Source organism: Thermobia domestica, chromosome 3, assembly GCF_964235325.1.
Source record: "Thermobia domestica chromosome 3, izTheDome1.hap1.1, whole genome shotgun sequence".
NCBI classification, from domain to species: domain Eukaryota; kingdom Metazoa; phylum Arthropoda; class Insecta; order Zygentoma; family Lepismatidae; genus Thermobia; species Thermobia domestica.
The window spans coordinates 237,289,744-237,314,935 of NC_137456.1; the positions used below are offsets into that span (position 1 = coordinate 237,289,744).

General features: G+C 36.4%; 1 protein-coding gene across 4 annotated transcripts in view; it reads left to right on the forward strand.

Annotated features, from left to right (window-relative positions):
- The window catches only part of LOC145680985 (rRNA N(6)-adenosine-methyltransferase ZCCHC4), a 98,008-nt gene that overhangs the window by 51,599 nt on the left and 21,217 nt on the right, over window positions 1–25,192 (forward strand). For all 4 annotated transcript variants that reach the window (XM_081752236.1, XM_081752237.1, XM_081752239.1 and 1 more), the window contains exons 5-10: window positions 2,638–2,838; window positions 7,447–7,681; window positions 12,457–12,567; window positions 15,269–15,432; window positions 17,469–17,663; window positions 20,080–20,191. In XM_081752236.1, the coding sequence (XP_081608362.1) occupies window positions 2,638–2,838; window positions 7,447–7,681; window positions 12,457–12,567; window positions 15,269–15,432; window positions 17,469–17,663; window positions 20,080–20,130 (957 nt within the window). In that variant the 3' untranslated portion in view covers window positions 20,131–20,191. The remainder of the gene's footprint in view (window positions 1–2,637; window positions 2,839–7,446; window positions 7,682–12,456; window positions 12,568–15,268; window positions 15,433–17,468; window positions 17,664–20,079; window positions 20,192–25,192) is intronic.

Genomic DNA, 25,192 nt, shown 5'->3' on the forward strand with positions numbered 1-25,192 from the left:
CTTCTGGAGACGAGCTTTAGTGTTATTCGTTGAACGCACTTCGACCGTCCTTTACGGATGGCCGCCATGTTGGCTACGGACATGCTAGCGACTTACAATTTTCACAAGTGGTCTTTACTCGTGATTACCTTTCAAACGAGGTACCACACGATGGGGGTTGCTATTTAAAATTTTTGAGTTACCCCCAGTAACCCCCTTTAGCCAGTCCTTTAGCCTCCCTCGTGGGGGATTCTCCTTCTCAGCATAATGTTGCCTTTTAAGTTCCTTGAAGGTTCCAAAAGGTTTCATGTTTCTATCTGCCTTCGTTTCTTCTGGAGACGAGCTTTAGTGTTATTCGTAGAACGCACTTCGACCGTCCTTTACGGATGGCCGCCATGTTGGCTACGGACATGCTACCGACTTACAATTTTCACAAGTGGTCTTTACTCGTGATTACCTTTCAAACGAGGTACCACACGATGGGGATTGCTATTTAAATTTTTTGAGTTACCCCCAGTAACCCCCTTTAGCCAGTCCTTTAGCCTCCCTCGTGGGGGATTCTCCTTCTCAGCATAATGTTGCCTTTTATGTCCCTTGAAGGTTCCAAAAGGTTTCATGTTTCTATCTGCCTTGGTTTCTGCAGGAGGTGGACCTTAGTGTTATTCGTGGAACCACTGTATATATATATATATATATATATATATATATTCAGGGTGTTTCAAAAGTCCCCTGACATAGGATAACTCTGTTATTATCACAGTTACAATAAAATGTAAGAGGGAGAAACTGTCTTCAGATATAATGTTTTCAATCTAAAGTAAAGGATTTTTTAAAAATCGGTCGACCGTTTGGGCTGTATGCTTTTTATGCAGTCATACCTGGGGCTGGGGGAGGGAAGGGCGGGACAGGAGGTAGACAAATTTTGTAAGAGTATGGTGAATGGGAGCATGTTTGAAATGGGGGCTGGCAATCGACACGTTAGCATAACAGACAATAACTTCATTCACTTATGTTGTGGATCCAGGTAAATGGCAACGTTTCATTTTCATTTAACATTGGGCGGATAAAGAGTTTATAGCCCAAACGACCTGCCCAATTAAAAAAAAAAAAAAAAAATCCTTTCACTTTAAATTGAAAACATCGTATTTGGAGACGCCTCTGTTTCCCTCTTACATTTTGTATCTCTGATATAATAGAGTTACTCTATGTCAGGGTACTTTTGAGACTCTGGAATGTAAGACATTTGGAAATCCATACATGACTTTGTTATACGGAGTTAGCATAATGTCATCATTGAAATTCATCTCTGTCGACGAACTGAAGGGCATGAGGATATGGTTGCAAATGACGACAACAGGGATAATAAAATAATTAAACTGGGCGAAGGTTAAAAAGAAGGAAAAGAAGAATGTTTATATTATAGTAGCTGTAAGTATAAAATTAAAAGGGGCCAAAGGTGAATAGTTCACATTTTTCATTTCGGAACACAGCAGATTAAAATTATATTGAAGGACAAAAACTAATGGAATTTGACAATATAGTCAAACTTTTTATCTCTGAACGTAGTTTGGAAGGGGGGGGGGGAATCCAAATGTGATTGAGAGAGAAAATGCCCCTCATCCCCTGGTAATTCGCATACTGCGTCCATCAATCTACCAATTCGCTTTTGTGTGTGAATACACAGGTTCTGTTAACGTGTATTTGCATTATATGGGGTTGAAACTTATTAAATACACTAGAAGTAAAATGACAGTTAAAAATACATGTTTGTTTCTGTTGTTGTACATTTGACATTGACATCTGACAACCATTTTTATAAAGACCTTGCCTGATTTAGTGACATATAATACTCCAAACTCATCTAAAGAGTTCGAGTCACTCAGGCCAACTAAAGAAACAGAATTATTGTAGTCTTTAATGCTTTTTTCGTCTTTGTTTCGCATGCTTTTATTGGAAACATTAATATGTCCAAGAACTCTAGAATGCATTATTATATGGTTACTTTGACAGAGGAAAATCTTGTACAGTCCGCAGCAAAAAACCTGCAACATGAGCATGTAGGTTGTAAAACGACGAAGTCTTTTGCTCCAAAATAAGTGTGCAGGGGAGGACGCCGACGTTTCTCCTGGAGTAATTCGTGCCACTTTAAATGTTATGTTGATTCCCTGCGCAGTTAGGCGTAGTTTCACAATAAACTTACATATTCGTGTTGCAGATTTTTTTGCTGCGGACTGTACAACGTGACTTGTTTCATGGTTTGTTAGTTTTAACTGTTGTAATAATTAAATAGTTATTTGTGAGTTTCTTCCTGAGTAATTTATTAATTGTTTTAAGGACTATCCCTACTAACAAACCATAATTATGGGCATATTCTTATCCATTTTGCCTCGATGCTGACATTCACATTTACCCCCCTACTCATTCATTCATTTATATCCATTTTTGCTACTAATCTCATGTGGACTCGAGTAATATGTTTATTTTTATGATTTATTAGTATAGACAGTAGCAAAAATTTCTATAGCAACGCTACCGACAATTTGTTGTTGTGTAGAGCACAATGTAAAGCATTTTTTAGCAACTAAAGTTATAATAATTATTCAGTTACTTCGACAGAGGAAAATTTCCTTTTAACACTTTGTTCCTTATTCTTTGCAGCTGTTAAAACCTGTAGAAGATTCCAAGAAAGAAGCCCAATATTTCTTCTCCGAGAGAACAGTGGAAGTGTTGGTATCGTCATTGAAAAGTTTAGATGTGAAGTACGTCTTGTGTGTTGGATCGCCTAGGATACATGAAACTATTTTGAATGATTATAAAGGGCAAATGTGTAGTTTACTTCTAGATATCGATTGGAGATACGTAAGTGTTCCGTTTGTATAGTCAACTCTCATGTAAGTTGGAATTTTAATGCTGTAGCGCATACATTCACTCTTGTAAAGATTAAAACGACAGTGACATCTTTGCTTTATCGCGACAAAATCGTGGCCTTCAGTTCTTTAGTTATATTTATGTGTTTAAATTTCATTTCACCTTCCTCATCATTAAGACAGTAATAACAGAAAACTTAAGGCCTTTGTAAGAATGTTCAAGTATGTGCTTAAGACAAGTCGTGATATATATATTTTTTTTAACAGAATGTAATTGAGTTTCTTTAGATTTACTGTTTTCTGCTGATAAGTCACGTAATCGTATCGCCATCTTAATGTTGCCTTGCAGGAAAGATAAAGCAAATACATGCGAAAAATAAATACATATTCGTAATGGCATTAAAATTATAAATCAAATCAGTGCAGAAAGTTGGTAAGTTACACAGTTGCTGCTGTAAATATTTTCTTACTAATTCACCTTTGTAACTGAAGTATCTATGTTGTTATGGATTGTAAGTAACAATTACGACTGAATAAACCTTTATTGGTGTTTCTAAGAAACCAAATAAAACTCTTACATCGGCACCTGTATTTCTTCAGTGTGTATATATTGTAGGTGCACTGGAAAATGTACATATTGAGAGAATCCGAATATTGGAGAAAACACTTTACGTGACTTATGTCGATTTGTAGCTCAGAATATTAATATTTTATTAATGCCTGTTTAATTTACTATACAAAATGGCTTTAAGACATCGACGTATGACTAAGCTATGAGAACAGCGATGACGAAACTACATCTTCCATAATTGACCAAAATGTTAAAAATACAAAGTAATACCCGTTAATTGACTTTCTGCTAGTAATAACATATTTTTTTTTTTTTTTATAAATCGTCTTGGATGTAACTAGTTGTAATGAACAGTTGGTAACTGTTTTGAAACGAAGAATAAATTACTAACGAAGCAAATGCAATACATACTGCTAATAAAATTAGTACTAACCTTATTGTATTCTCAAGGAAATAATTTCCAATCTTTCGGGAACTCGAAAAGTTTCCAAGATATTGGATATTTTCTTAGAATATAGTAAGCTTACTACTAATTTTATTATTAATAAAAACTCTCTTGTTGACTGGTATGTTGATACTCCTCTTCCTTCGTGCTTCCGGCGGCAACTGGATGTAAACGTATGCTTCTTTTTAGTTACCAGAGAATGTATAATTAGTCACATAGAGCCAATAACAGTTGTTCCCTTCATTTATATGATAAAAATGTATAGAAATATTAGTTGTAATGAGAAAAGGAACAGAAACCGTTATTTTAAAGAGCAACACCAGTAAACTGGGAGAAGCACTGTTGTCACTCAGAATGAAAAATAAATGCAAGTTTTCCAAACAATCGAAAGAGAAATGCATAATTTCCTTTCTCTTAAGTAGAATAATGTTGTGTAATAAGAGTTGGTAGGATAATAAGAGCGATTACAACAGATTACATAAAATATTTTATATCCAAGGTGGTGAGAGTACAAAGCTGAAACTTTAATAGCCTTCGCTATCTTTTTGCGCTTCTTTTTTTAGGGACTGTATATGACTTCATTTAAAAGTGAAAAGTCAAGCGAAGAAGTATACTATGTCCTACGCATCACAAGAATTCAATTATAATGAATAAAACTTGTTACACACTTACTGCGTAAATTTAGCTTATCTGTGGCATTAATTTCGGTTAACATTTTACCAAAATCGCCTGACCATTTCGTCAAAAAGCAACTTGAATAACCAACTTGTTGCCTCGTGTTGCTTGTCTTCTTTTCTTGAATTATGAAGTGTGCCCATATCTCAGTGACTATGTTGACTCAAAGACTTAGATTTACTTGGTTACTTGCCCACGATATGTATTACCTGGCCCAACCAGCATCTTCGCTTTAGTGACCACTACCTTACTTTACATTAGTATCTAATGTTGACATATCTTGGTTTGTAAGAATTTTTCTTGTGATAGTTAAAACTAAAAATTTCATTTCATTTCTTCTTTTTTGTGTGTCATATTTCAACAAGAGAGTACTCGGCCATATGCATTTTAGAATATCCAAGATTTTATCGAGAAACGACGAGTACCACATCTTCCCTAGTCAGTACGGTTGCCTGACATGTGTCCCATTGAACAAATGTTGCATATGTTTGGTATGCACCTTCTTCTTCATGGTCTCCTAACAGACAGTATTGATATTGTTTGTACTCGTATACAAGCAGTTTGACAAACGATTCCTCTTTAACACATCCAGCACCAATTTCTACTTGATTTTTGATTCATGTTATGGCGTATAGAGCATATGGAGGCTTCGTGCTATGCTTGTTTATCAAGGCTGCAAGTGCTATACAGTTAGGAAATTGTAATCGTTTCTGTATGGTTCTGTAACGAATCTGGTATAAATTTCATTCGATTTAATGTCTTCCTTGGTGTTGAATTTTTCACAAACATTATGTAAGAAAGTACTGGGAGTGCCGTGTCTTCTTTTATAAAATTTTCCTACAGAACTTTAATCTTCACTTTTCCTCATATATGTATACCATGGAATAGTTGAAGTGTGAGAGTAATTCCAAAACTTTCTTTTCTATTGGGTACGTGCAAAAGTTCTACCCATGTCGAGTATGAATATGGATGTACGAAGAACGCAAAATATTACTCACCTAGAACCGTGTATAATCATCAAAATGATCAATGAACGCTAGTCATCTTTCCATTAGAAGAGAATTCTACATCGATAAAACTCCCGCAGGTTTGGCGTTGAAGAATTCACATAAGGCAATTTTCACAGCCTCTACGCCAGCAGAGGTTTTCCCAGTAAAAGAAGTTCCCAAAGCTCAAAAAAGGTATAAGTCTGTAGCTGCCAAGTTAGGTTATAGGGCAGGTGAGATGAAACCTCCCAATCAAAATCCATTAATTTCTGACGTGTCATCGCAATAGTATGTAGCTGAACGTTACCATATTGGGTGATATTCCTTTTGCGATTGACAAGGCCTGGCCGCTTGGGCCGCAATGATCCCTGCAGTCTGTCTAGCTGTTGACAGTTAAAGATCGCATTAATGGTTTGATTAGGTTCCAGGACCTCTCAATGAATTAGGTCTCAAACATCCCATTACACAGTCAAAAACACATTCTTGGATGAAGTTCTTGTGTGGACACCGATGGAGGCAGTTCAGAAATGCGACACATAATCCTACGACGTTTCACGTTCCGATACATAACCCATTTCTCTCCTCTGTGAGAATCTGTGTCAAGAAGAGGTCATTCTTGTACCAAGAAAGCTGGTGAATTAAACTTTGTGGTGAAACCCAACCGCAGAAACCTATTTCAACTGTTAGTCTGTGTACCTGAATGGTTTCCGCTAATTCCTCTGCAGTTGGATTTGGACTGACTGTTATGGCTTGGTTCAGATTCTTTTCTGAAAACGCTTATGGGCACCCAGACCATGATTAAATTTGTCGGTTTCTGTTGCTTGCCTGAATTTTCGAAATCGTGACCAGTTTTAGGTTTCTTAATTTCATCCTTCCATACAATTGTCTAATGTTGCAGCAGGCCGAGGCCGTACTACTGCACTTATCGAAATCAAACAATAAACAGTGTCTGATAGTCTCCATTTGATCGCACAACACTCTCCAGTTAGGAGATCTACTAGTACACACTCACTTTCTGCTGCTGCTGTAATATTCTTCTGATAACATGATCCGCTCTTGGAGCGTCACCTATTCGGTTACAACATTTTTCATCGGCAACCTAACACAAACGGGTAGAATGGCGCGAGCGGTCCCGGGTACGATTCCCGGTGGTTACAATTGGTCGAAAAAGTGTAAAAGCTTTTTTATTCCAGGCATCCCGAGTGAGGCTTTCCTCATTCACATCAAGCAGATCCCGGGATGGTATACCTAACATACAGGTCCCAGGTCGCTTTCTTCCTTCCCTTTCCCCGGATAGTGTGATCGCCAACGGACGTCATCCCTTATACGTGACAGGCTAACATGACCATAGATACCGAAAGCTCAGAAATCTAATTACAAATCCTTCTCCCAAACGGGTAAAACTTCTGCACGCACACAGTGTATGTCTTTACATCTGAAGCTACATTGATTTTAGTTTTGTTTGTGTAGAAATTAATGGATTTTCATTGTTTTCATTGTGAAATGTGATATTGCTTTTAAAGTCACTGTAGCATTTTGGATAGACATTTATCATATAAGAGTTGAAAGTCCGCAGTAAAATTAAGTTTAAAAAAATTACAAATTTGAAGCCAACAGTGCCTTTGTTGAATGTTTAGGAATTTTTAGATAAATGAAATTTTCTGAGAAGCTCTAATATAATAATAAAGTTGAATTTAGGTGTTAGATTAATTATCAGACTTACTGTATATCCAAAATTTCTAAGACTTAGGCTACTGAATAGTAATAGCGTATTATTTATTTATTTCCATTGTTAAAGCAAGCAATGATTTTCAGTTTTTTATTTTAAAGATTCGTAGGTATCATTATTGGTGAATGCTTACTTACAAGGTCCATAGTAAAATTATATATTTTCTAAAACGTAGTTTAACTTTCTTTTCACAGCATCAATTCTATGACTCAACCCAGTTCTGTTGGTACAATATGTTCAATAACTACTTTTTTCGCGGAATAAAGAGTAAAACCTTGTTCAAGAAATTCATAACGGAATCTTCAGGAAAAAATATGGCATTAATAATGGATCCACCATTTGGTGGTCGAGTAGAACCTTTGGCCCACACATACCGACAAATTAAGAAGATTCACAAGAAGATCTGTGGAGATCGTGATAAACTTATAGGTTAGTATTAAAAGAAAAGTTAATAAGTATGTTTAAAAACTTCCTTTGTTGCACTTCTAAGTTAGACCTGACTTAGCGGTTATTATCGTCTTATATATATATATATATATATATATATATATATATAATTAAAATAAAGAAAAAAAAATCGTTGAACCTCGAACTTCCTAGTAGCTAAAACACACTTGTGAGTGTGAAAATTCTTATATAGTATGACGAAAAGAAATATAGACATTAAGATAAACGAACGTCATAAAAATGTTAAGGATGCAGTCATCTGGACTTTCGAAACAATTAATCACTTTTAAGCACAGGATGTTAAGGTTTTACACTCATCTTTGTCTCTCATTCAAAGGAATGTGATCGTAACATTTTGTACCAGGTCTGAAAAAATGGGATTCAACACGGAGGATGAGTACTTGTGTAGGAAGTGAAATGCTACAGTAACATAAAACTCATATAATTTATTTTCGTTAAAATAAATATGAAATTTACAGTACAGTAATTTCCTACCAGACCAAATATATTACCATGTTTAAACCTCTCGATCCAAACGTCGCTCACTAATTTATCGTTTCAGCACTTCCTTTATGTTCTCTGTCTTCACGTTCCTCGTTGAGTAATACTTTCTCAGTCTAGGAGGTCCTGAGATCTTCGTTCAATTTCACCCAGTTATTCCAGTGCTGTAGGGACGATGTCTCCGGAAAAATTGTACCAGGTCTGTGGATTGTAGAAATAGCAGTACTGAGTAGTACAACAGTACATTGTATATATGTAATTTTGGGTCATAAATTATTCCAAATATGTACTAGGCTGGCTGATTTTTACTATCAGAAGAAGAGAAAGAAATGTTTTGAATAATATGATTGTCAATGTATAAAGATATTCAAATGTTTAAAAATAATAAGGTTTTGGAACGTCGTTGTTAGGACAACCAGAAATAAATAAATGGAATAAAATTACGGGATGGAATATGTATTATTTAATGGCTCGAATTTATTATAATACAAAGGAACCAGAGTGATTTTTAATCGTTGTTAGTAGGTGACATTGCGAAGAATACATATACAGTTGTGTTTAAATGCAACAATTCAAATTAATACGCTTTGTTGCGAACGGTTTCGAGTTTGATTCCCGGTGGGGGAACTCGGTCGAAAAAGTGTAAAACGCTTTTTCAGGTCAGACATCCTGAATAAGGTTTCCCTGGGTTTTCCTCATTCATACCAGGCAAATACCGGGGTAGTACCTAATTTATAGATCCCAGGCCGCTTCCCTTTTCCCGGATAGTGTGCTCGCCGAGGGACGTCATCCCGTATACGTGACCGGCTAAATTGGCCATAGATAACGAAAGCCCAGAAATCTAAATCCTAAATCAAATTAATACGCACATACATATCAAACAAATAATATGTTTAAAAAGAAGCTGAAATGAAGGTTCAGTTATTAAACATGGCAGAAAACGTTTATCAATGTATTTAGATTTACAACAACATTATAGTAGGTCGCTTTGGTGTTCAAATCGAGTTAAGCTGTGTATTTGTGATGATTCTTTAGTATTTGATTTCATGAGTTTTTAATATATGATAACGTTTTCCGCATGAATGATTTAATTATGTAAGTTGTAAAGTTCTCGAAAAAATAAAAGCTGTTGACTCACAAGCCAGCTTGACGCTTATCGTAGACTGTAAACATCCCACTGTACACATTAACCGAAAATTCCCAAGTCTACCTATAGCCCAGAAAATGAAATTTTTTTGTCAGGAAAAATTAGCAACAAGCTCAATTTTTGCCAGTTGTTAGAGCCCAACTAGAGGTGTAGTTTCCTAAAAGTTCCCACTCCTTTCCATTGCTTTCTCTATACCTTCCTTTAATATCTGTAGTGTTTTCAAAACTAGAAACAAATTAACGTTTGGAGAGGCACGTGGTACGCTGTTGGCACTTTGTGCCCATCCCGGTGAGTCATCAGCTGGAACTGTCCTCTGGGTCTTAACGAAAGGGGAAATATCTAAATATTGGTTTGTTTCGATGGATAAAAGGATGTATTTGTCGTCACAATTTGTGCATTTTGGGAAGGGGGACATTTTTTTTAATCACTTCCACGCACAAAGAAACGAAAGACGCTTCTTTCTTTCTGAAAACACGTGTTTACTATTTAGCGGCAACATTGGAATGTTGAGGTCTGTTGCCAAGGAAACCCTCCACCCACTGTTGCTAAAAGGACGCTTATGATTCGACCCTCGCTGAGTGACCGCAATAACTGTGTGCAGTAGGTACCCTTCTTCAAAACAAATCTGCTCGTGTTTTTGAGCTGTCAATTTGTTTCTAGTTTTGAAAGCACTTTAGTTTGCAAGCTTCTCTTGACATTTTTTGCTAGGGCTAATATTTTAACAGATATTCACTTAAATATGTAAAATGTTACATTTTTTACTGCAGTTTTTTTTATATATAATTTAAGTTTTTTGTCTGAAATAATTTGAAGAAGTACTTCAAAATAAAGTTGGAGAGTGCTTCTTCAGCTTTCAAACTGTGAATATATGGATGTACGTAGAAGTATGCAGACATATAAAAGAACTTAAAACAAAAAAGTGCGTGCTCGCTAGTACCGCGGATTGGCGTCAGATAGCTGCATTCTCCCTCATCCTGTTTACCTCAAACAATATGCATCATCGTCGTTGATGATTCTAAGTAAATAATTTTACGACTTCGTAGAATACGTAAATCATTATTCAATTATTCATATCGTTTCTGTCAGTTTTGGTACGGGGAGCTTTGTTCCTAACTTATCTATATCTTGCTATTCTTTAAGTGAGTATTGGCATTCATCACTTTGTTCAGTGTAGTTGTTTTACATTAAAAACGAATCTTTAATCGCCATCCTGCAGATCCTTCACCTGGCTTTCCCTTTGAAAAAGTGATGTGACATTTTATGGTGCCGTGCTTCCCGTGCAACAAGGTTACTTATACTTAACTGACAGGTTTTAACTATTTCCCTCCAATCATCATTCCTTCTTACCAAGTTTGTAATGAATTTCCCTTCATTTCTAATGTTGCTACCATACGGTTTTGGTTTTCCTTCTTACGACGCAATGCAGTTTTAGAATAGATTATTGCTGTGTTTCCATAAATAAAGCAATTTGTTTTATAGTCAGATTTCTCTCCTGAATTCCGGAGAGGAGGTGATGCATTTGAAGTCAAAGATTCATCGGGCTTTGTGATAATGCATTTGCAGTTTTAATACCTGATGGGCTACACACTTTGAGCACTCAAAAATTTTTCTTTCTGTTTTCACAGACATAATTCTTCCATGTCACATTAGTCTCAATAGTTGTCTTCAGTCCTCTCGTAATGGCAATTTTATTGTTGTTTCAAAATAATTTCTCTTTCGAAATATACGGAAGACCAAATATAAATCACCGAACGAAGCGGTCGAGCCTGGAATAATCGTGAATCGTAAACTATAATATTTTAAGAAGTACAGGGGCCAAAATGTTACTGAACACCATTCACCGCGTATGAGTTAAGTTTATTTTACAACTTCTAAACCAAACAAGGCTAGCTTTATCCAACATGAAGTCAGAAATATGTAAGGTGTACCAACTAAAAGGAATCCTTCCCAATAACTCAAAACATACTAAAACTGTAAAATTAAGTTATAAAAATGTCAAAATAAACTCACTTATGATGCGATGAATAACACTCATTGCATTCCCATATTCCACCCGAGAAGATTTCAATGTTGAAACCGCTTATTATTACTAAACTTTAAGGAAGGGATACTGTTCAAAGAAAAGGTGCAAAACGAAAACAATACCGAGTCTAGCTGAAGCATACACATAGTTACGCTTTTGCTCTATATTGTCATCCATTCAGCTTCGAGCTATATGATACGTTAAATTCGAACCTTATATAATACTTCGCCTAGGATTCGAAATCAGATCTCCCATACTAAAGATGAGAACGCAAACCACTCACTCACGAGGAATCTGTACGTAAATTGCCAATAATTTTCAATGCGTACGATTTACCCCTGTGATACCAAATTTGACATATTCTGCGTATATTATGCTAATACACTGCGAGGTATTCAGACGAAGTATGCAATTGAATAATGATCAAGTGGAAAACACATCGGTACTTCTTAAACCAAAATTTCTAAACAGTTCTTTAGGTAGATCGCAAGGACCATACTTTAAACAGAAATCTAAAGGTGTTTCGATTCAGATAGTTCTTTTTCATGGATTCTTACATTTGGAAAACATGGAATGAATCAGATTTTTGAATGAACCATATGTCTACTGATAATGGAGAATTATTTCTTGGTGATAAATATGTTACTGTGTTTACCATTGCAGCTACACATTTGATACACCACCAAGATATCTTTTCCAGGTCTTTCGGATAAAGCAGGTTTGATCTTACCGTATTTATCGCTGAATGTCTCCTTTCATTATTAGTTGTGAAAAATGCTGCGATTTTATACACGTATATGTATATGAATGATCGAACCATATATACTTCCTCCTTTCTTATTTTTTATTGAAGACACGAAATAACACACATGAAAGAAGTGCATTTTCGTACACAGATAAACGTACGATTAGGTAATATTACTAAGATAATCTAATTCAAACTTATTCCAATAACTGCTGTTAATTAGATGCATTTGTTCTTCAGTAATGTTGAATAATAGCTTAAAGATTATAACAGATCTTCTTTAAAAAAAAAAAAAAAAGTTTTGTGTAACTAAATATGTTTTCTTAAATCTTTCATTTCAGTATTTTGGATATTTCCGTATTTTATGGAAAGTCAGATAAGTGCAATGTGCCCAGATTTCCGAATGCTTGACTACAAAGTAGAATATGATAATCATCTGCAATTTAAATCAGGTACGTAATTCCGTTCATTTTCTAGAACACGAAAACTGTTCTATAAGAAATATTGATTAATTGTCAGTTCTTTGTTGCTTAGCTCGTTCTAAAATTATTGACAAAGCAAATATTTTAAGAAGAAATGTATTGTTGAGCGCGACCATTATTTTTCTGGACGACGATTCGTTTAGCTTGAGTTCTAAACTAAATTCTGAACTAAAATAGTTTAAATATATATAATATTAAAGGATCTATTCTAACAAAAGTTTGTTGACCATGTTTTTGTATTATTAATGCTTCGTATGTACGTAAGAGAAAGAAAAATTTCAAAAAGTCATAGAGATTTACTGTCTGTACTGATACTGCAGTACAAATGTCGGTAGGGAGACGACAGTTTAAGTTTTTGTATTCGGCTTTTAAAGTTATCTGTCTCATTGCCAAAGTTATAAGAAACACATATTAATAAATAAATTGAATGGGATTCTGGAGAGAGGATCCTTTTAGATAAATGTAATTAAAGGGAGCATAAGCAAAAACTTCTCCAAACTTCTATCTGTTTCAAGGGAACACTGACTATACGGTTCTTTCCTGTATCCCCAAGGTAGTCAAATGCAACTGTCCTGGGTGCGGTTCCTGTATGTCCCCTTTTGTACCTAGCCCAAATACAACTGCACCGTTCGATTCTTAGTGAAGGGCTTTTAGCGTGGGAGACCCGGGTTCGATTCCCGGCGGGAGCTCATGTGGTTCGGATTCCACGTTAATCAGTGGGTCCACGTCTCATATAGCCTCGCTGCTGAACGGGACGCTAAACTAAAATCACCTCACCTCCTAGTGAAGGTCACTTATTTTATTCTCGTTCCTAGACTAATCTCGGCATTGATTCGGAAATGCTAACAAAACTAACTTTATAGCCACTGGACAGTACCATTCGGAACTCAGAGTTCGGGTCAGAACATTCTGGGAAATTGACATTAAAGGCAAATTCTAATTGTTCCTCCAATGCCGATACAATTCAATAATACGAATATTATTGCGTTGCATAGGCATTAATCTAATTATATTGGAAACAAAAGGTAAATTAAATTCTCTTAGACCTTAAAACATAGATTTAAACTATTATAATCATTATGGTAGATTATTGTAAAAGGATACGTACGATTTTAATATTTTAACTTTAATTGACAACTCACACAATATTCACTGCACCAATACATATCAGATTACACCATGGACTTAGGTTTAACCGATTTAAATATGATAATGCAATTTTACAGTTGACCCAAAAATCCTCACTACGATCACGTAGGTCGCGGGCTTCCGGTTACAACTCACTACATTATTTGTTTTCGTTGTTTCGCACTTTCACTGGTCACTCACATTGATGTGGATGAAAGAGGATTCCTGGGCTGTTCCAGGGATGTTCACTCAAAGTTGGAAGATTGAACTTTCCTTGTTTTCCCATTTTATGTCTCCTTTTTAGACTGGTTTGAGGTTAACTTACCAGAGACGTTGCGAAGACTTTTGGTTTGTACCGTTTTCCATTTTTCTTATTTAAAGTATTTTTTAACGATATTCTACTGTTGAAAGACATATAAATTTATGTAATTTACGTAGTACACTTGATCTTCGTTGCACTGTTGTATATTACACTAGCAATATAAATATATTAATTTTTAGACACTACATGGTTGTACGTTGCTGTTCGCCATGAAGTTCACGTCAGACTGACTTGTCTGTTCTCCCAACCAGGAAGGGGGGGGGGTCTCCCTGTTGGAAACGCAACGCATCCAACTGATGTAAGAGCTAAAATTAACGATGAGACGGTTTAGTGGAATGCACTGAGGGGAAATTTGCTTTCTACGTTACATTTCAACATCTTATTTGGAGAAGCGAGAGGGCTTAGACGTCGAAGGAGCAACTCCCACACATACACATATTCGTCTGTTTGCGAAGAGAAAAATTCTTGGAATTGCTTTTACACGAGGTTCATTTAAAAAATTAAAATTATTTTTAACTAACGTCCTATGAGTTGGGCTCTACGGTTATAACAGACAAGCATTTTCCTTTGTCTCTTCTACACTTATTCACGATTGTTAAAACTAAAGAAGATTCAAAATTCCACGATAGTCACATAACAACATTTGATTAGTCTTGCAACTGCATTGAATCTTGCGTCTCTTTATGAAAAAGTCGAGACAATTGTTCCTTGTGCGCGTTATTTCGTAATTTCAAATTCTTCAAACTGTCAAAAAAGGATGATGCCTTGCTGTGCATACACAAACTGAGACAATGAAACAATAAAAGTTGGAAGGAATATGCTTGAAACAAACAATAATCAACAGGATTGCTCTTTCGTCTGTCTTTCAACCAAGTTACTAGTAACTTAGAAGGGAAGCTGTAATTATTATATGCTTGTAAAACACCTGAAAAGCTTGCAAGAAGTCTCGATTTATATCGTGTTGCCCTGTTGAAAGATTTCTTTTCTTTTTCTTTCCGTTGGTTTTCTTAGTGTGATTCTTTACTCTTCGTTTCTTAAAAATTATTATCTTCCATCAAACAGAGTAGAATAATAGTTAATATTTGCATTTTACTGTGAATATGATTTAAAAATCCTGAAGTAGCATTACTATTTCCAAGTGCTTTAGTTTAATATTTTATGTTATATATAAATTCTTCATACCAAATTATTTTAAAAAATTTGCTTTTATTAACATTCTAGGACCAAAAGGCAGAAAATTCGGCTCTCCTATCCGTATTTTCACAAATGTAAGCGATACAATTGCTTTTCCAAAAGAAGATGGTTATAAATTTTGTGGTATATGCAATAAATTTGTGAGTTCCGAGAACAGGCACTGCCGTAAATGTAACAACTGCACATCCAAGGTAAGTGAAATACAGTTTAGTATATAGATTTGAAAAATAGGAAACAGATGTATGTAATTTAATAGAAAGATAAGATAAACATAACTTCTGTTATATAATGAGACCTCTTTGCAAGTCCTTGTAACATCTAAATACTGTTCTATATGATGGAGTAGTATCCCCAAACGCTGACCTCAGTCTTTGGTGACAGCCTTTCTCGTTTAGCCCAACGCAAAAATCATAGTAAATCATGGCTCGAAATGCTTCGTGTGAGAGCTCCATTCCAACTACACTTTTTTCTACACTTTTGATCATAAATGTCACTCTTACACAAAACTCAGATTGAACAACGCAGTTCTGTATGTTTTCAATTCTCCAGATGTCTCACCTCTAACGAGGGAAAAAAAAATAATAATAATAATAATAATAATTGCTTCATCTCTTATAGTACTTGCGTATTGCAGTATATATGGACTGGCCCTCGTAATACTTCTGTAGTTTCGTAGAATAAAGAGAAATGCTTCCAATAACTTAAGTGATTAAGATCGGGTGCAATCTTCAAGGATAAAAAGACAAGCGAAGTAAGTTCGAAGGTGTGGGTTGAGATCAAACTTAGAAAATGCAATAGTATGAAAATTTATACCAACACCGAAACATTGAAAATCAAAACAGCGCAGAGAGAAAACTGTAAAACGAATGACGACAAGAAGAAGTGTTCGAAAAATGTTCTGAACTAGTTTGAAATTTCAAAGTATTGCGGGCGGTGGATATTTAATGAGAAAAGCAAAAAGGCTAATACTCACCGCAAAAGATATATAGTAGAGTTTTCTTCTACATGTAACAAATAGCGCTTTCAGAAGAAACCTCTTCCTTCATCGGCTTTCTCAAAATTCAAAAAGGATTTAAAACGTGAAGGAGAATTTGGAAGAGTAAAATAGGTTTAAAAAAAAACTGTCAAAAAATTAAACACATAGGAATGGCACTCACTGTCATTCCACACTGCTGTTCACTGTTTTCTTTTCTTGCTTTCCAGATGGCGAAAGTATATAGTGAAAAGATTACCCCAAATAATATTTATTTCTCCTCTATCGAAATTAAGTATGGATCTCTTTAAGTATGTAATATGATTCTTTGATGTTTGTCGTTCTGTTGCTGTTTTTGCTTTTTCAATTAAACATGACTCCACCATGTGATGGTTATAATCTCTACCTCTTTTTTTAACATTTCTTAACCTTATCATTAAAAGATTTCTTAACCTTTTTTATCCTTCCAATTCTCCTTCATGTTTTAAATCCTTTTGAATTTTAAGCAAGTTGATAAAGGAAGAGGTTTCTTCCGAAAGCGCTACTTGGTACATGTAGAAGGAAACTCTACTATATATATATTTTGCGGTGAGTATTAGCCGTTTTTCTTTTCTCATTAGTTTGAAATTTATCTAATGAAAACTCAAAATTTAGCAAAATATTCTTGGTTGGTTAGATTGAAGTTCAGCGTTCCATTCAGCACCGAGATTATTTGATACGTGAACCTACAGATTACGTACTACATGGTCTCCGACGGGAGTCGAGCTCTAGTTTCCTGCTCTGAAGACACGTACGCTATCCATGTATCCATTAGGAAACTCAAAATATTCTTAGAAATTATTCAAGTAATATAGATCTTTCGTACTCTGGTTAGAAAAGCCTGGAAATCATTTTTTGTATATTAGATTTTGATGGGTGGAATAATGTAGTCTTTGGCATTTGATGTTTGGTTGTTTGAATTTTCTTAAGAAAACGTGAGAAACTTTTAATTTTTAAGTGTCACTTTTGTATACTTATATTTTCAAGGGTGTAACCATCGTTTTTCGTTACTTAGCAATAATGGATATATATTATTTGTATTTCTGGATTTTTCTTTTTCATTTAAATGAATCAATGAGAGGAATTGTATCTGTGAGTGCTAAATTACAGTTTGCAGTGGATTTTCTTTACGTCTCGAATGAAACTCTTAATTAAATTCTAGTTATCACTGTTAAACGCCACAATATGTACTTTATTTTTCTTTCTTTGATACAGGATGGTAGAACATATGTGCATTGTGACATGTGTAATAGATGCGTAAAGCCCACATGGAGACACTGTAGCAAGTGTAATCGATGCTGTCTTCCCCAACACCCATGTGGTACTTTTGAATGTCAAAAGCAATGTTTCGGCTGCGGAATATATGGCCATAAAAGAAAAGATTGTCCAGAGGAGCAACTTCCAGACGAGGTAGGTGTTGTTAGAAATTCGGGTAGAGAATTCTGGTTTGATTTCAGGATTATATTTTGTTCTTATCAACTATATTTCTTCTTTAGCTTACCTTACCTTGCTTTACGTAGTCATGTTTATGAACGTGGATTCCATTTTAATTTTTATTTCCTTGGAATAACTGATTCCAATACTAATCATTTTATTTTAGGACGAATCGAGGGTAATATTTGGTAGAAAATATTCCATTCGATGTGGAAGTAGTCAATATTAAATGCCAAGCTTGTGCTTCTTCCTCTATACCACTTATTCATGTCTGAACATAGTAAGAATGAAGTAAAAACTATAGCTCTTCTGATGAAAGTGCACTCAATTGGACACAGATATACTACCAGGCTCTGTCATTCTTCATTACGAGTCTTCTTGAAATTTATATACGCAACTTGACTGTGGGTACAGATCTTTTCACACCAAGCGGGCTGTTTCCGTCTTTCATAGTCCCTTACCAACTTCTTCAACTGTTTCAGATATGTAACCTATAAATATGAGTTCAATATGATATGTATTCAATAAGAAAATAAGTAAATATAAATTTTTCATGTAATAAGTATGTAATATTCACATGAACTTTCTAAGGTTAAACCGTAAACTAAATACAGATAATGAATTACATTATATTATTTTGTCTTCCATACGCTCGACAAGTAATTATTGGGTTGAGGAATATATTCGTAACGTTTTGTTTTCTTTGTTTGCATTTTGATGAAGTGTTGATATTCATTCGAAAGAACACTCTTTCTGCTCTACAAAACTGTGCTAATCATTGTTTAATCTCTTTGGGAGCCTCTGTACCCCACGAGCTGACCGAAAACAACAAAGAGAATCGCCTTCAAATTGCTTCTCAACATCTTGCCCGTCACCGAGCAACACGTGGACACAAGGAACGTTTTTTGTACTGAATCGTAACGGGAGGTGAGAAATGGTGCCTATACTTAATCTGAAACAAACGAAGGAGTGGGTGGGTCCAGGTGATACGCCGAAGCCGAGAGTCAAGCAAAACCTCCACCCAATAAAGACCATGATTTACGTGTGGTGGGACTGCCAAGGTATGTTGCATTGGGAGATGTTTGGGAAGAACAGTACGGTGTGCCACATAAATGAGGCACTTCAAGTGAAGAGATCCAATTGACAAGGCCAAAACATTCTCCTTCACGACAACGCCAAACCCCATGTTGCACAATTCGTCAAAGCCGCATTCCAAGAGCTCGAGTGAGAAGTTCTTCAGCATCCGCCATTCTCTCCGGATCTAGCGTCAACCAATTACCACCTGTTCCGCTCAATGTCGAACCAAATAAGGGTCGTTACCTTTAACGACGAAGAGGACTTCAAAAACTGACTGAACAACTTCTTCGCACCAGGCTGGACGATTTTTGGCAGAACGGAATCAACGAATTTTTCGAGAGGTGGGAGCAGATCTTAAACAGCAATGGCGAATAAATTCTTGATTAATGTATTGTTATAATTATTGGGTTTTGTTCCAATAAAACTCTTTAATAAAAACGCTACGGACTTATTCCTAAACCCAATAAATACATGTATTGTTAAAACCAAGTTACAAAAATGTAATTTCTAAATTTTTCCGTTAAATTAATATTATGATTTAAGAAACTTCATTCAATTTTGTAGTCTGAATTCTCTAACTCCAAGTTACACGTTTTACTAATTAGCACACCACTTTTCTGAGTAAATGTAATGGCACTTGTAAACTGAATTAAAAATTAGTAAAATGGAGTTAAGTTATAAAAAAAATCATAGATACAATTATCTCACATATTCAGTTTGCGTAGGTAAGTCTAAGATTGAAGATTCCTATTTCGTATAGAAACTTCGTTTTCGGACTCTCCCATTAAAACTGTTAAAATGTAACAGAGCTCGACAGTATGATATGCCTGATTGGTTGGTCGAAGCCGAAGTAGTGCGAAATATTCTACTTACTTATCCAGCGTGTAATCCCGCGTACTATAGTCGTTAACGCTCTTGCCTTTGGTGTTAACGCTCTTGCCGAGCGGTCCCGAGTTCGATTCCCACTGTGAACACTCGGTCGAAATGGTGTAATAGCTTTTCCAGACCACCTATCTTGAGTGATATTTTCACTGGGTTTTCTTCATTCACACCAGGAAAATGCCGGGATGGTTCCTAACATACGACTGCCAAGTCGCTTTTTTTCATTTCCCCATCTCTAGACACTGTGGTCACCTAGGGATGTCATCCCTCATACGTAATGGGCTTAAGGTCATAGATACCAGTAATACCCAGATACGAATGTGTGTATGAATAAATAAATAAAAGTAAATGCTTCTCGTTCTTTCTGTCTTTGTGCGCTTCCTAAATCTACATCAATTGTTTTTAATATTTCTTTTTTTTTTTTTTTATCTAGATAAGAAAGGAGAAACTTGTAGGAAATCGAAAGAAAAGAAGAAAACGTTGACAGAGACATGAATGACAGTGTTAAAATTGAACGTACATATTAAATAGCATAGAATTTCAAGGTAGGTCATTCTGATTCATAGGATTAAGGTCAACAGTTACCTAAAATTTCTTTTGAAGATGATAAACATCTTATATGTAAACATTGTTATATTTTGGTCTATAATGACTTCTGATTTCTAATTAGACAAAACTTAGTGAATTTAATTCCATTCATTCATACGGATATATATTGCTGTGAATTGATTTTTTTTATACATGTCTGCGTAGCATGTCAGTCTTAGTAAATTACGACGTAGGATTAATTTTTTTGACAACCAAATTGTTTAGTCACGTTTGAAACTCCTTTGGAAGCTAATTTCATGTGTGTGTGTTGTGTGTGCCATTTATCAAACTAATGAAAACGAACTCTAATATTTAGTACTGTATGGTATCTGTGCTTATTAAATTCACGCTACAGGTTAGACTGAGGTGCGCATCATTTCTTTCTTGCGGGGGGGGGGGGGGAAGAAGGGTTCTGATTTATTGTAGTGTAACGTCCCAAGATTATGCTTTGAGGCTAAGAGAAACGGTGATAATCATAATGAATGAAATAGTAAAATGAAAATATTGGAGAACCACCAGAAAACCCATGCACATGGTTCACCCATGGTTCATCACAATACAAACCCATGGTCCATCACAAAGCTACTTGGCACAAGCTGGAATCGAACTAGACCCCCCCACGCACCAACACAGGGTATTCTTTTTGCTATCGAATTCGGTATTTCTTTTATAGTTTTGACACTAATTAAGACATTGCAGTGAAATTTAAAACGGGCTTACCTCATTTTGTAAGAAATGCAATGATATCGTAACACGTGTTTCAAGTTGGCCACCATTTGCTTTCAGACAACATTGAACCCGACACATCACATTTCGGAACGTTCTTACCAGTACGTCCGCTGTCACTGCTTGAATTGTTTTGCTAATGTTCGTTTTCAAATTGTCCATGTTTCTGGGTGTGTTTGCGTGAACTCTTCCTTTCAGATATCACAATACAAAATAATTAGACGGCATCTTATCAGTAGAGTGCAATGGCTGAAGTTCTTTCGAAGTGTCACAGTAGCCGAAAAATAAGTGAAATTGCTTGCGCGCAACTGTAGTGAACAGGGTCTCGGGTTTGATTTCCAGTGGGAGGCTTGAAACTTGAGCACATTAAGGTAGTTCGGTTTCCATCTTAACCTGTAGGTTACGTTCCATGTAGCTTCAGTGCTTAAAAGCTATACTAAGCTCCATCCAACCTAACTGAGACTAGCAGAAGCGAGTCAGGGAAGAGAGAGAATGGTTAGACATGCTAGTGATCGGACTGTAACTGGCAGGCCGTTACTCAGTGTCATAAGTTAGGCACCATTTACAGGCATATTTCATTTCTTATATACCCAACATACTCCAGTAGAGTTTCATTGCAACCTCATTAGTTTTAAAATTGACCAGTGTTATATGCCAGTTTCCCACCAAATAAGCATCGGGGAACCAATATTAAAAAGCGCAGAGAAGCCGATAAAGTCTGAAAAAAAAAAAAAAAAAATCAAATCGTGGCATGGGTTGAGTAATACCTCATTCGATACATCTTGGAAAACAAAATGACATTGATAAGAGTCGATAGGGAAAATCGTTTTGAAAATGGTCCCCAAAAATGGATCGTACTTCAGGTAAACTTCTTTGATTCGTAGTAGGTACACAGTGGGAGACAAATCAGTGAAACAGAAATTGGAGTAGGCAGATGGCATATTGATGGCCATCCAATAATGCGGTTACCCAGAATGCACGTCACAAATTGAGACATTACGATACTGATGTGAAAGTAGTCACTACCATAGTGGATTTGTCCCTAGCTCAATAATGGATATTGTGTTGTTTATGTGCTCTGTATTCGTAAATGTAGATTTATCGCTAAACATTATGGTGGATACGATGTTTTCTGTCTGTTTTCCATTCCTTCCAGCCATACACAAAATTGACTCTAACGTGGATATCATTTATCGATAGTTGCTGATGTAATATGAGATCTTTGCGACCCTGTTTACATGTCACCTTCCCTCCTTATTAGGGGTGTTTTCAGTGTTTCGCCCCTACAACTATGGAGGAGTTTCAACCGCTTTAGTGTACCTATAAATTACCATCTGAAAAACATCTGTGCGGGTGATCTTTTTCGAAGAGGAATTCGAAGTATACTTAATTTGGTTGAAATTCCTCCATGTAGGGGCAAGACACTAAGACCATCTTTAATAATGGAGGAAGGTGACAAGTAAAAGTAGTCAAATACGAACGATATTAGTGTCGAATTCACAGTTTTCAGGGTTGCAAAGATGAATAGTGACATTGTCGATGCTGCTTAAGTCCAAGCTAAACCTTGGTTGGCATGGATGTCAGAGTGGGAATGTGACAAGCAAAAAGACTCGGAAACATCCTGCATTTGTGTCGAGTGTATAGTTTTCGGGATTACTAACATAAATAGTGACATTCCAGATGTAGTGTATGTCCAACGTCGGCCTCATTGGCATGGGGGTCAGAGGGGAGAACCAATGAAGATTTCCGAACAGTTTCTTTTGCATGAGTTGCAATACACTGAGAGTGAAAAGTGGTAATGCATAAATACTGTGGTATTACATCCGGACCTATCAGATATATGATTTCTGGGAAATTGTTATTGCTCCAGGGAAGCATTATTTCTTGGTCACTCCTTAAAACCGGGCCCCTTGCAGGGGCGTAGCAGGAATTTATTTCAGGAATTGAAAGCTTTTTGAGGGGTTCAAATTCAATATGAAGACATACTGTACTAAAATGTGTAACATCATCTCCAAAAATAAGTAAAATTTACAGAAAAGTAGTGGTATCGGGGGGCGGGGGACCATCATTGTCCACCAGGGCCTACAGTCTGTGTATGTCCCTGTTACTCTGAATCATCATAAGCTTCTCTTCAAATGTATGAGACATACCATGTATATAAAAAAAGTAGAAAAACAAGAACAAAATATAAATAGAAAATATATGTAATTATAACTAAGAAGTAGAAAATTATTACAAACTAAAGTAGAAGGACAAGCTTTCTAAACAATTATACTTGATATATATACTTTTAAAACCATTTTCCATTTATGCAGGGCTAAAAACAAGTGAGGAACGCTCATTTGGAGTGCCACTATTCATCTCTTCGAACCAGAAAACTATGAATTCGACACCAGTATTCTTTTTTATTCTATTAATTTTTTACATGTCACCCCTTCCCTTCCTAGGAATGGTGTCAGTGGCTTATCCCCCACAGTAAATTGTTCAGACGCTAATTTATACTCAAATTCGTTTGAAATTCCTCCAGGAGTCCCCTGTTGCATCGTACGGTCCACTCTAGGTTTTTTTTCTGAGTCAAACTTTCTGAAGATATATATTCAAGGGGCGTTCTGTATTGGTTTACACTTCCCTTTGTTTCTTCTTTCAGGGTCCACCATTAAGCTCGTCATTACAGTTGAAAGTTCTGTCTTCAGGTGGAAGAATAATACAGAGAAGTGTAATCTCTGGAAACTACAGCACACTTCACCAACAGCTGTAAGTACGTGAGCGGCTAACATGCAAGGTGATCAGGAAGGACAGCACTGGACAACGTAGTTTCTGTGAAAAGAGGATGTACAGACTACGGAAATTCACATGCGATTGGTGGTAGTGTGTGGAGAGTAAGCACCGTCACGCAGAACCTTATACAACTGGGTGGACGGCTATAAAAATGACCGCACATCAACGGAAAAGGGAACCAGTTCTGGAAGGAAAGTGACTGTGACAACACCAGTGAATATTTCAACAGTGGGGTGGCGTATTTAGGACAACAGGTGTATCACGTTTACGGAACTGGGAGTGGCCACAGGATTTGCGAGAATCACTCTGCACTGCATAATGAATGAACACTTTAAGATAGGTAAGGTGTCTGTCAGGTGGGTTCCCAAATCTTTGAATGCAGCACAAAGAAAACAGCGCAAGGAAATGAGCAGTGATCTGCAACGCTACAGCCAGGATCCAGAAAAAGCTTCATGTCTATACTCGTTACTGGCGACGAGACGTAGCTGCACTACCATGAGCCAGAGACCAAAGCCCAATCAATGCAGCGTAAACATAAAGGCAGCCTCACGCCAAAGAAGTTTCGTACACAGCCCTCTATAGGGAAACGCATGGCCATAGTCTTCAAGAATCATCCTCTGACCGGTTGGAACCAAGCATCACCATTAACAGCGAGTCATACGTGACAGCGAGTCGGAGTTTGCGCTCTGCAATTCAGAGGGAACGACCATGAAAAAGAATGGGCGAAAGATGTGCTTACGACAAAGCTTATCACTTTTCATGTTACCCGCTCACGTACTTACAGCTGTTGGTAAAATGTGCTGTAGTTCCAGGGATTACACTTCTCCGTATTGTTCTTCCACCTGAAAGCAGAGCTAAGTACTACTTCCTTCCAACTGTGATGACAAGCTTAATGGTAGATCCTGAAAGAAGAAAGAAAGGAAAGTGTAAATGAATTTGGAACGCCCCTCATTACAGTAACAATGAAAATTTTTATTACCATCCGACTGTCGTCGTTGTGCAAACATTCATCATCATATAACGTTAGGAAATGAATTACATTAAGGTTGTAAGATTTAATATCAAAGTTGAAACATCGCAAGATAAAGAAAACCATGTAATAACAAATATCACATTTGAAAATAATTTCGGGGCCGCGGTGGCTCAGTGGTAGAGCGTTCACCTCTGGTGCTTGGGGTCCTGGGTTCGATCCCAGCCCCTGCCAAGTGAACTTTGTGGTGGACAAACACCGTGTGCGTGGGTTTTCTCGGGGTTCTCCCGTTTCCTCCCACTTTCTTCATTCCACCATTTCATTCATCACTCATTATCACCGTCTCCTTTAGCCTAACCGGCATAACGGTGGGACGTAAAACTCAAAGATTTCATTTTCATTTCATTTTTGAAAATAATTTCGGCTTAAACTAGCTGCGACTACATTTACATCAAAATTGAACTTCTGGAGTGCACAGTATGAG